Source organism: Hoplias malabaricus, chromosome 8 (assembly GCF_029633855.1).
Source record: "Hoplias malabaricus isolate fHopMal1 chromosome 8, fHopMal1.hap1, whole genome shotgun sequence".
In the NCBI taxonomy this organism is placed as follows: Eukaryota; Metazoa; Chordata; class Actinopteri; order Characiformes; family Erythrinidae; genus Hoplias; species Hoplias malabaricus.
This window is the reverse complement of record NC_089807.1, coordinates 15,353,402-15,366,082: the sequence shown is the minus strand read 5'-3', so window position 1 is coordinate 15,366,082 and position 12,681 is coordinate 15,353,402. Positions and strand designations below refer to the sequence as shown.

Below are 12,681 nucleotides of genomic sequence, written 5' to 3'. Positions count from 1 at the left end.
CTGAGAGCCAGCGTGTAGAGGTGATGGAGAAAGTGTGCTGTTAGTCCTGGGACTTATTATTATGCCAAACACCATTCACACTTCACTTTCCTTACCCCTGTTACTCTGATTAGACAGACATACGTGATGTAGAATGGTCATTTCTCTATGCTTCTAACACCTAATGGGTGTTATTTTCTGCTGTAGATTACTTTTCCAAGAATGATCCCAGAGTGTATAAAATAACACCTGCTCTAATGAAAGACCAAACTGAGGGAATAACAGAATAAAAAGCATTGACCATCAAACAGTTAGCTTTCATTAATCATCACATCCCACCCAGATTCAGGCTGGATAACACACTCAAAAATATACTTTCACCACCAAGAGGGTTCCTCACTGTAGAACTGATGTTATAAGGTGTTAGGGACTGATCTATATTGTCGCATGTGGTTTCTTGCAGGACATGAATGACTTTGCTCCAGTCTTCACTCAGGCTGTTTATAAAGGCATGGTGGCTCCTAACGCTGAGAAAGGAACAGTTATAGCAACTGTGTTGGCAACTGACCAGGACCCTCCTGTAAGTAGATGCATGTATGTGTGATTTAATGTGTTGTTACTGTTAACTACTGAAATCTATATAAAATACAAGGTAGTCATTTTTAGGATGTTCTTCTAAAAGACCTTACCTAACTGCCTATATTTGCTCATTCACTCTCCCATGCCTCTTTCACACATGAACTCTGAGAATTTCTGGAGAAACTCCAGAGAATCTGGGTTTCCCACTTGGTTCTCACATGCAAATCTTTACTACCAGGATAAAGTCTGGGTAATATCCAGAACACCTGAACATTTCCGGATTACCGTGCATGTGTGAAATGTGCACAACTCATTCCCATTTAGCAGACTGAACATTCTCCACCAGGGGGTGCACCCAAGAAGCTTTTGTCTATTAATTAAAAGAGGAAACTCTCAAGAATTTGCAACAACTGAAATTATACTAATCAAAGCCTTTGAAAGAATGTGGATTGAAAAGTGAAATGTTCACTCAATCAGAGTATTGATATTATAACTTTGATATGATAATTATAACCTCTGAGCTTACTAATTAATGTGTAAACATTTTGAAGGCCCTATTTCATATTGTAGTCAAGTCAAATTATGCTGGCAGGCTTTCAGAATCAGAATTAATTTGGCAAGTATGCTGCACATACAAGGAAAATGTGGTGAGTGCACGCAGACAAGGGTACATATAACTAACAAAAACAGATGTAAAACAAATACAATAATTAGAATATAAAATAAAGAATGATGGGTAGAAAAGAGCCATGTGAAAGGAGCTGGAGAATGGGTGTGTGATATTAGTACGTATGCTAATATTAGTGCACACATGCCAGTCTGAGTACACATAACAAACGCCATATGTACAGGATATTATAGAATGATATGAATGATTATCACATTTAAATACTTTGCAGTTGTGCAAGTATGAATTATGTTAAATGGGAGTTACTTGAATACTGTAAGGAGGCTGTAAGGTCAGATAGTCTGAAGTTAAAGTGCAAGGTGTCCACTGTTACTGAGTGCTGCTGCTCTGGGGAAGAACCTGTCTGGTTGTCCTGGTTTTAATGGCCCTGGGTCTTCTACCAGAGGGAAGTGGCTGAAAGAGGTAATGTCCAGGATGAGAGGGGTCAGCTGTAATTTAGCCAACACACTTCATCACCCTGCTGTTGTAGATGCCCTAAAGCGCTGGCAGAATACATCAGATGATCTTCTGTGTTGTCCTGATTATTCACTGGAATTTCACTCCTTCTTGTGAGGTGGAGGAACTGAACCAGAGGGTTATTGATGATGTGCGGATGCATTTGATGATTGCTTTGTAACAAGAACATTGTTTGCTGGGCTTTATTGCCTGTGGAGATGATGTTCCTCTGCCATTTCGGGTCCTTGGATATGGTTGTGCCCAGGAACGTATGTGACCACAGTCAGAAAGGGTATATTTTTTTTTTCCCTTGCCATATTCGGTTTGGTCCGGTGATTTAAACACACAAAGAACCTAGTCATGTTATTGTGCATTATAACTAGTGACAGTGTGTGTCATTCTGTTAAGAATAACCTTCCTCGATAATTTTAAGAACAAATTGTACATTTGTTTGGCTGTGGAACATTTGAACATCAGATGTTTTTGTGTGTCAGTGACCAGCCTGGCTCTAATACATTGGTTATTTAATTTCAGGGCACACACTCCAGAAGCACCACTTAGTGATTGTGAAGCATCAGCAGGACCCATTAGTGGACAACAGATTTGCATCTACATTACTCTGATTCTTTAATCCAATTAATCAGGCAGGCCATTAATGTGGTGTTAAGAGGGATGTTTGTGAGAGGGGATACAGAGGATGGGACGAACACAGTACAAGCCACTTCCTGCACACATGCCCCATGCAAAACACCCTGTCGTCACTCAGCCAGATCAGCAAGTTAGCCACAGGCGTGGCTAATCAGTTTGCTGATGCTGTGTCACTGCACGTCCACGGCTTCGTGTGACAGCTGCGACCAAGAGCTCTTCCGTGCAGCTCGTGCAAATAATCCTTTCCTTCCCAGCGACTGCAAGATGCCAGAATGAAATTACATGCTATGAGGAGAGGTTTTGACACTCTGCTGGCTGCAGAAGAGGAAGAAATCACTGTTAGGATTCGGGAGTGCAGCCCCACATTCATGCGGGTTTCATTGAGAGCCACGATGTCGTGTAAAGCACACATTCATTTATACACAATTAAAATACATACTTGTGTTCTACACCTTGGGGTTTCATACGTAACAGCTGGATATACCTCTGAATGCATTTCTTGTCAAAAGAAAACGGACACTTCAGTTGTGTACCACATTTAGCACCTACAGTATATAGTACAAGACCATGCAAACCTTCAAGTCTTTAACCCACATTTGGGACAAAGGTTGTTTTTATTTCTAATGCATTTTTTGTATATTTACATGTTTATATATTTGAATGGTTTGAAGTCTGTCATAAATTTCTGTTTCAATTATATCATCTGTGGTTTCCTCGCAGTTAATAAATTTGGGTGCAGCTTGCATTATTGGATATGTGAAGAATGTGATCTAACAAACAAAAATGTTAATATTCTGAAATGTGTCCCAACATACCATTTCAAACAGGAAAAGGTACTTCAGTTCCACTTAATACTACTCTGTTTGGGGAGATTTAACTATTGTCCACAGGGACATAGACAGCATCACTCTTTTATTAGCAGATTTCTCTTTTAACCTGGTACCTGGCTTTCCTTTTGTAGAGTGGAAAATGAAATCTGACACGTCATTATTTAGGAACATTATACTTTACATATAAAATGAAGAAAGTACTTGGATTAACAGCAGGCCTAGTGGTGCAAAAGTAAAGTAAACACATATTTATAAATGCCTTTGAAGAATTTTTACTTCCAGCAAAAAATTTGTTTGTTTTACTTGTTTGGTTGATTGAGTGATTCATGGTGAACATATGAGTGTACTTGTGTGTGTGTGTGTGTGTGTGTGTGTGTGAGCAGTAAGAGAGGTGCCTTTAGGCAGTCAAGCACTATTGATTGTCAGTGTCTGAGCCCTCTATTTGACTTCCGCTTTCTTGTTCAGATGCTATGAGTCAGGGAGGCAGGATGAGAGGCATGTAGGTGTATGTTTGTGTTGTCTGGAGATGTGTGTGTGTGTGTGTGTGTGTGTGTGTGTTTGTATGTGTGCTTGTGCTTATAATTGATGGTGGAAGCCCAGAGCATTATGTGATTGTAAGCTTTTTGCAAGATAAACTGTTATTAAATGAGTAAAACTACACAGCCTTTATATACACTTCTTTTAAACATAGAGTTGGCCATTTTCAGTCCAGTCTTCATACATTTATAGCAATCCACATAATGCAAGACAAAACCCCTGTACCTACATTTTTCACATATTCACATAATTAAAAAATAAATCAAGACAATAGAAATTCCTACTTCCTACTGTCAAAAGTGATGTAATATTAAATTAAACATTACAAATTAATTGTGCACAATTATTAAAACTAATTGCCAAACTACAATAATTGCCAATATTTGGTTACACACCCTAGCAGGCTGCATTTTCTCCACAAGGAGGAGCTATTAGCACTCAGGTAACTTTTATGTGCATAACTGAAGGTGAGGAAACTGATGTAGTCAGATCAGTGGGATTTTTAAATGCAACCACAACAACAACCTGTGATTTGTTCATTTTCTTGAAACATTTTTAACTGATAAAAGTTAAGATTAGTCAAAATTAGTTTTTATTACAAAACACAATCAACACATTTGCAACACACTCCAAAAATCTGGGATGGGCAAAATAAGAGTAAAACATACTGAAGTTACACAGTTTTGAAACATTCCATTATAAGCTTGAAGAAAAAAAAAAAAGATGTAACCGGAGCCTCCACTAAAGATTAGAGGCACCAATTTTGAATTTTTGGGCCTGATACGATAACCAGTAAGTAGCACCTTGGAGTAGCAGATACCGATATTAATAACCAATAATTTTATCTTTATGTACTTAAATTCACATTTGATTTAAGTAAATATTATTTTTATCATAAGTATCATAGGACAAGCCTTTTTTCCAGTATTAGTACGTTTTAATTTTATCTTTTAAGTTTATTAGTTGTAGTTCATTTATAATGAAGATTTACTGCTGGTTCCGCATGAATGGTTTCTAGAGGGGCACTAATTAGTGCAGCACCGTGTTTGTTTTGGAGAGTGAGGGAGAGGGCAGCTTAAAGTGGCTCAGAGCCAGCGAGAGAGAGAGATTGTTTGAGCGAGTGTTTGTAATAATTTTTCATCATGTTTCAGTAATAAATTCAGATGCTGAATGACTCTCTCTCTCTCTCTCTCTCTCTCTCTCTCTATATATATATATATATATATATATATATATATATATATATATATATATATATATTAATGTGTTTTATAACGTATGTTGCATTGTTGTGTTTGAGACTATATTTCTGCCGTTTAATCTGCTGTGTGTGTGTACTGAGCGTCACTGAAATTTTAAATTAGTTTTCACCACAGATAAATTTAATAACAGAAACCTTACTCTGCTGAAACAGTAAAAATGTTCACACAGCAGACAGTTGTATATTTACAGAGCATCGGTGCACATGTGCAAGCACAAATAAGGCGCCAATTTATTGGTTGTAATATCAGCTAAAATTCCAATATCGAACCAATAACAATAGTTAAAAAATATACACATATCGGTAAATAATACATCGGCCGACGATATATCGTACATCACTACTAAAGATAGAAAACTAAAAATGAAGGTCCTTCATCTGCTACATAACCAATTTTCATAGGATCCAGGAATCGTGTGAGTGATCCAGGAATATTTCTGTCATTGTAGAACAAGGCTGAAAACCACTGTTGTTTATAATTTGTTTGACCAGAGGAGGATGGGTCCCTTCTGTGAGTCTTGTCTCCTTCCAAGGTTTCTTCCTCCAGAATCGAGGAGGTCTTTCCTTGCCACTTTAGCTTGCTCACCTAGGGATATTAATTAATTTTTTGCTTTAATTATCATCTTCTGTAAAGCTGCTTTTTGACACGATCAGCTTTTAAGAAGCACTGTACAAATAAATTTGACTTGACTTGTTGAATGAATATATACATTGAGCCCTCAGACAGCAATGTATGGCTTGGGAGTATTTCGGAAATCTGTCGCCACCTAGCACAGTCTTCAGCTGTATCAAGAAATGCAATCTTCTGAAGAAAAAGGCATACATAAATTCAATGTAGAAGCATTGCCAAATTCTCTGGCCCCAGGCTCATCTTTGATGGTTCAAAAAGATAGGGACACATCTGCTGAGTTCAGAGTCTAGGTATCAGCTTGTTTTTTGGAAAAAACAGATATTGATGGTCTCTGTGCCAAAGATAATATGGACCATTCAAACGGTTATCAGCAAAAACTGCAAAAGTAAGGGAGTGTATCAATGTCTAGTGGCATCAGTGACTTGCGCATATGGGAAGGTGCCATTGGTGTGAAGGTGTATATTAAGATTTTAGAGATCAAAGCAACACTTCCTGGGAAGTCCATGGTTATTTCAGCAAAACAGAATGTTTTTAAAAGAAGAGGCAGTGCAACACCATGGTAAATATGCCTCTATCCCAGCTTTTTTTATCTGTGTTGCTGGCATCAGATCCTAAATGGAACTGGATGAATGTAGTATTTAAATGATTTGAACATCAGTGCATTCTGTTTTCATTTATATGTTGCCAACAGTATCCCAACTTTTTTTTTTTAGAAATGCTAGTAAAAATGCAGTATTTTCAGATGTGTCACAGTTTTGTAGGGAAACAGCAGGTGTCTGAAGGTGTAAGCTTGTGATGGATGTTGGTAGAGACTCAGCAGCTTGTCACCAGACCCCTGTCCCACCCCCCATGGTGAGAGTGTGAGCTGCCAGTGGTTCAGTTCCATGAGTGAGCAGTTTAGCTGCAACAGAAAGCAGAGTCCAGCCAATTGGATAAGGTCCAGGAACAGTGCCCCTCACTGCAGGGGACACAAACCTGGCAGAGCCAGACGTGTGTGAATGAAACTTGTAAACACACACACTATCCTGCACATGTCACTCATTCTTTATTGTATTCCATACAAGGTATGGAACAGATTTCTGTGTCTGACAAGGCACACAGTCTAAGAGCGTCCTGGTGATTCTGAATTCCAGTGCAGACATATATCTTTGTCTTTGTGTTTGCAGTTCGGTATTGTGAAGTATATGAAGACATGCTAATTCTAAAAATCTGATTGGCTGCATCACATTCAGCAGCATTGAAAACAATTGATGTAAATATATGATAAATATTTGACTGCATACATGAACTTAACTCTGTACAAATATAAGTTATTAAAAAACATTAGCTTGTGGAACAGTATTTTGAGGAATAATCATACTTTTAAAGTATTACTTGGTATAATTTAATGATTACCAATAAAATAGGGGCAGCACAGTGGCGCAGCAGGTAGTGTCGCAGTCACACACTTCCAGATACCTGCAGGTTGTGGGTTTGAGTCCCGCTCCGGTCTGTGAGGAGTTTGGTGTGTTCACCCTGTGTCCGCGTGGGTTTCCTCCTGGAAGTCCTGTTTCCTTCCACAGTCCAAAAACACATGTTGGTAGGTGGATTGACTACTAAAAAGTGTCCATGGGTGTGGGTGAATGTGTGAGTGTGTGTCACCATGCAAAAGACTGGTGCCCCCTCCAGGGTGTGTTCCCGCCTTGCCCCCAGCGGTTCCGAGTGGACTCTGGACCCACTGTTACCCTGAACTGGATAAGCGGTTTAAGACAGTGAATGAATGAATCAAACAATCACTCATTAGTTAAAAATTGACATAGCTTATCACGCTTGTGCCCAATGATTCCGGGTGGGCTCCACACCCAGCACGACCCCGAGCAGGATAAAGAAGATGAATTCATTACTGATTCATTGAATCAATATCTTACCATGTTGTGTTGGAACATGCTTTCTACAAGCAGTAATTCAAGAGATATTCTAGCGTGGTGCTGGAGGGAATGATGGGATTCCACGTTGGCTGGTATCATTTCGAAGTGGCTGTTGTGGACTAAGTGCATATCTTTGAAAGTGTCTTTCATAAGAACACATCCCTTGTTTGTCCACAGAGTCTCAGAGTAGATAGAGATTAGCTTGTCAAATTGAGCCTGACAGTGTCAGCCTGGTGGTATTTGACCCAACAAGCAGAGTGCATTGATTTACACATTGCTGAATGATGTATTCATCTTGTGAATGACTCATAAATAGATGGACAGCAGTGACAACAATATAACCTCGAGTACATTCCAGATATATGGGCAATGAGAAATGTTTTGGAAATGACAAACTCCTGAAATTACAAAACCCATTTCCTGAAAAATTCGGAATTAAAAGAAAATGTGATATGACCAAGTGATAAACACGACTCTGTCCAAGCTTTTGGGTGCACCACAGGCATCAGTTTATAAATGTGTTAATAATTAGTGAACAGAAGTAAGTTCATCATTGAAAACACTGGACATGTTTGTTTTGGTTTGGTTTTGTTGTTGTTTTATTGTTTTTTTTTGTTATCCTTGTGTTGGTTAAATAAATATTCAAGTGAATTAACAAATTACATTAGTAATAAAATTTCAGTTTTTCTTTAATTTTACTGAATTTTACTGCTGTGAGGAGTTGGTGTGTTCTCCCCGTGTCTGCGTGGGTTTCCTCCGGGTGCTCCGGTTTCCTCCCACAATCCAAAAACACATATTGGTAGGTGGATTGGCTACTCAAAATTGTCTGTAGGTGTGTGTGTGTGTGTGTTGCCCTGTGAAGGACTGGCGCCCCCTCCAGGGTGTATTCCCGCATTGCGCCCAATGATTCCAGGTAGGCTCTGGACCCACCGCGACCCTGAACTGGATAAGCGGTTACAGATAATGAATGAATTTTACTGCAAACTTTATTTTAGCACACCCTGCTTGGTGTTCAGTAGCCCCTACACCTATAAATTTAATCACAGTCCAAGGGGAAAAAAGCATGTATTTCCAAAGCAGTTGCTTTATAGGAGAAGGAAAAGATAGATAGATAGATAGATAGATAGATACTTTATTGATCCCCAGGGGAAATTAAAGGTCTCAGTAGCTTACAGACTTAGACATCACATACACGAATCACTAAACAGCAATGGACTAATAGAGTTTAAAAAAAAAAAAAAAAAAAAAAAAAAAAAAAAAAAATCAAATACCCAAGAAGCTGACAGTGTGCTTAAGAATAATCAATCAATCAATCAATCGTCAGAGTAATCAAACATAGCCTGGCAAGGGTCTGTGATACTGTGAGCCGCATATGATTTAAAAGTTGAAAAGGTGTGGATAATGCAATGGGTATGGAATGTGCAATATAAGTACAGTGCAATAACAGTGCAGTTTCAGAATTAGAAATAAATATATTAAATAAAATAGTGCAAGGCAATTTAGTGCAATGTACCTGTATTAAGTATACACCTACTATTGTAGCTGTCAGATTAAGGTACACATGAGGTAGATGAGTTGGTTGACTTGTCCAGTGGTTGACCTGTCTGTTGTCCAGTTAGGTACACATGTGCAATGTGGAGGAGGTGGAGGTGGTGGTGGTGTTGGATGGACAGACAGACTATGCAGAGAAGTCCAACTCTCCTCTCCCCTTTAGTGAAGCATTGAACAGCTCAATAGCCCTGGGGACAAATGACTTCCTCAGTCTGTCAGTTGAGCCTGGCAGTGAGCGAAGTCTCCAGCTGATCAAGCTCTTCTGCTTGGTTATGATACTGTGGAGTGGATGGCACTCATTGTCCAAGATGCTAATCAGTTTGTTCAGGGTCCTCTTGTTTGATATGGAAGTGATGCACTCCAGTTCAGCCCCCACCACAGAGCCAGCTTTCTTAACCAGCCTGTCTAGTCGCCCAGCATCCCTCTTCTTTATGCTTCCTCCCCAGCATACCACAGCATAAAAGAGGACACTGGCAACAACAGTCTGGTAAAACATCCTGAGAAGCTTACTGCAGACATTGAAGGACCCCAACCTCCTCAGGAAGTACAGCCTGCTCTGCCCTTTCTTGTAGAGTGCTTCAGTGTTGGCTGACCAGTCCAGTTTATTGTCTAGGTGTAAACCCAGATACTTATAGGTGTCCACCACCTCCACGTCGACCCCATCAATGGTGACTGGTAGCAGGACAGGCTTTGACCTGCGGAAGTCCACCACCATCTCCTTGGTCTTTGAAGTGTTCAGTTGGAGGTGGTTCAGTTTGCACCATTGCACAAAGACCTCCACCAGGCTCCTGTACTCCTCCTCCTGCTCGTTCCTGATACACCCCACAATTGCAGTATCATCAGAGAACTTCTGCATGTGGCACGACTCAGTGTTGTAGCAGAAGTCAGATGTGTACAGGGTGAACAGGACTGGTGAGAGCACAGTACCTTGTGGAGCTCCTGTGCTGCAGATCATGGTGTCGGAGAGACAGTTCTTCAATCTCACGTACTGTGGCCGCTCTAACAGATAATCTGTAATCCAGGTTACCAGGTGAGCGTCCACACCCATCTGTTGGAGCTTGTCTCCCAGTATGAGAGGTTGGATGGTGTTGAAAGCGCTTGAGAAGTCAAAGAACATGATTCTCACAGCACTGTTCCCCTTGTCCAGGTGTGAATGTGTCCTGTGTAGGAGATAAGTGATGGCATCCTCCACGCCCACTTTCTCCTGGTATGCAAACTGTAGTGGGTCCAGTGCATGGCGTACCTGGGGTCTCAGTATGCATAAGACCAGTCTCTCCATTGTCTTCATCACATGTGATGTTAGAGCCACAGGCCTGTAGTCGTTAAATTCACTCGGGTGTGGCTTCTTAGGGACAGGGGTGAGACATGATGTCTTCCACAGTGTTGGAACTCGTCCAAGACGGAGACTCAGGTTGAAGATGTGCTTCAGTGGCTCACCCAGTTCAGCAGCACAGGCCTTGAGCAGCCTTGGACACAGTCTGTCCGGCCCGGCAGCCTTACCAGGTTGTAGTCTCCTCAGCTGTCCTCTGACCTGATCAGCCGTGACGATGGGGGGAAGGGGGATGGGGGCAGGGGAGGTGATTGTCTCGGGGGGTAGTTGGATGGCTGGAGACTGATGGCTGTTGACTGCAGCCGTTGACACCGTGTGGGGGAGAGGTGTGATAGCATGTGATGGGGGTCGCCTAGAGTGTGAAGGAGGTGTTGGTTGGTCGGGCAAGCACACAAGAGCAGTGTCCGAGTCAGTAAGGGGTGGCTGGCATACCACTGCCATCGGAGCTGGATCCGGATCAGGGCAGTCAAACCTGCAGTAGAACTGGTTCAGCTGATTCGCCATGTCCAGATCCCCCTCCACAGAACTGCTGCTCCTTTTGAGGCCAGTGATGGTCTTCATACCATCCCAAACCTCCCTCATGTTGTTCTCCTGCAGCTTCTGTTCCACCTTCTTTCTGTAGTCCTCCTTAGCCTCTTTCAGCTTAACTTTGAGTTCCCCTTGTACGCGCCTCAGCTCTGCCATGTCTCCCTCTCTAAACGCCATTTTCTTCCTGTTGAGAAGGGCCTTGACATTGCTGGTAATCCAAGGCTTGTTGTTGGGAAAGCAGCGTACAGTTCTCGTGGGAACAACAATGTCCATACAGAAGTTCAGGTAGTCCGTAGTGCAGTGTGTGACCTCCTCTAAGTCCTCCCCACTCCGCAGCACACTCCAGTCTGTGGATCCGAAGCAGTCTCTCAGAACCTCACCTGCTTCAGGTGTCCATTTCCTGAAGGTGCGTGTGGTGGCTGGTAGCCTCTGTACTTTGGGCTTGTACATTGGCTGTAGATGAATGAGGTTGTGGTCTGACTTCCCCAGCGGGGGGAGTGGCGTGGCACTGTATGCATCCCTCAAATTTGCGTACATGAGGTCTATTGTTCTGTTTTTTCGAGTAGGGCAGTTAACAAACTGGTAGAAATTCGTGAGAGTGGAGTCCAGTGTTATGTGATTGAAGTCGCCCGAGATCGCAAAAAATGCATCAGTATGTTGAGTTTGCAGCCTAGCGATTATTGAGTGGATGACGTCACACGCTCTGTCCGGAAGAGCACGCGGCGGAACATAAACACACACCACAATGGCGTGCGAAAATTCTCTCGGCATGTAGTACGGTCTGAGACTGACCGCCAGTAACTCCACATCCTTACAGCATACAGTCTCCTTCACTGTAACATGTCCGGGATTGCACCATCTGTTGTTAATGTACATCACCAGTCCACCTCCCTTCTTCTTGTCAGAAAGTTTACAGTCTCTGTCCAAGCGAGCCACACTGAAGCCGGGCAGCTCAACGTTAGCAGTGGGGATTTGGCTAGTTAGCCATGTCTCCGTAAAGCATAGCAGGCTACACTCTCTGTATAACTTTTGGTTTCTTACCAAGGCAGCCAGTTCGTCAGACTTGTTAGCCAGAGAGTTCACGTTTCCCATCACCATCGAAGGAACTGCGGGCTTGTATCTCCACTTCTTCTCCCGCCGCCTCGTCTTCACTTTAATCCCCGCACGGCACCCTCTAAAGCGCCATAGCTCCTCCGGGATGTTTACGTTAACTCTGCCAGCGTTCTTCCGTAGTGCAATCAGATGATTCCTTGTGTACACAAGTTTGCTGTCGCTGGGTCGTTGTGATCGGTCCATATCCATAGGATATAATAAAACAAAACACTCCTCAAGGTGTGTAACCAAAAAGTTTCAAGATAAAAAAGTAAACAAAGACTTAGAAAAAACAAGCGGAGACGGAGCTACCTCGAGATGCTGCCACTGTCGTCGGCGCCATTTTGTGAATAAAAAAAGTCCTTAATTTGAAATGGAAGTCAATATATAAATATTGTACTCCAAGTAATTCCATGGGCGGCACGGTGGCGCAGCAGGTAGTGTCGCAGTCACACAGCTCCATGGGCCTGGAGGTTGTGGGTTTGATTCCCGCTCTGTGAGGAGTTGCTGTGTTCTCCGGTTTCCTCCCACAGTCCAAAAACACACGTAGGTAGGTGGATTGGCGACTCAAAAGTGTCCGTAGGTGTGAGTGTGTGAGTGAATGTGTGAGTGTGTCTGTGTTGCCCTGTGAAGGACTGGCGCCCCCTCCAGGGTGTATTCCCGCCTTGCGCCCAATGATTCCGGG

At 42.1% G+C, this 12,681-nt stretch overlaps 1 protein-coding gene across 2 annotated transcripts in view; it reads left to right on the top strand.

Moving 5' to 3' along the window:
• Nucleotides 1-12,681, top strand: part of pcdh15a (protocadherin-related 15a) — a 212,666-nt gene that overhangs the window by 123,457 nt on the left and 76,528 nt on the right. For both annotated transcript variants that reach the window (XM_066678199.1, XM_066678200.1), the window contains exon 21: nucleotides 443-559. In XM_066678199.1, the coding sequence (XP_066534296.1) occupies nucleotides 443-559 (117 nt within the window). The remainder of the gene's footprint in view (nucleotides 1-442; nucleotides 560-12,681) is intronic.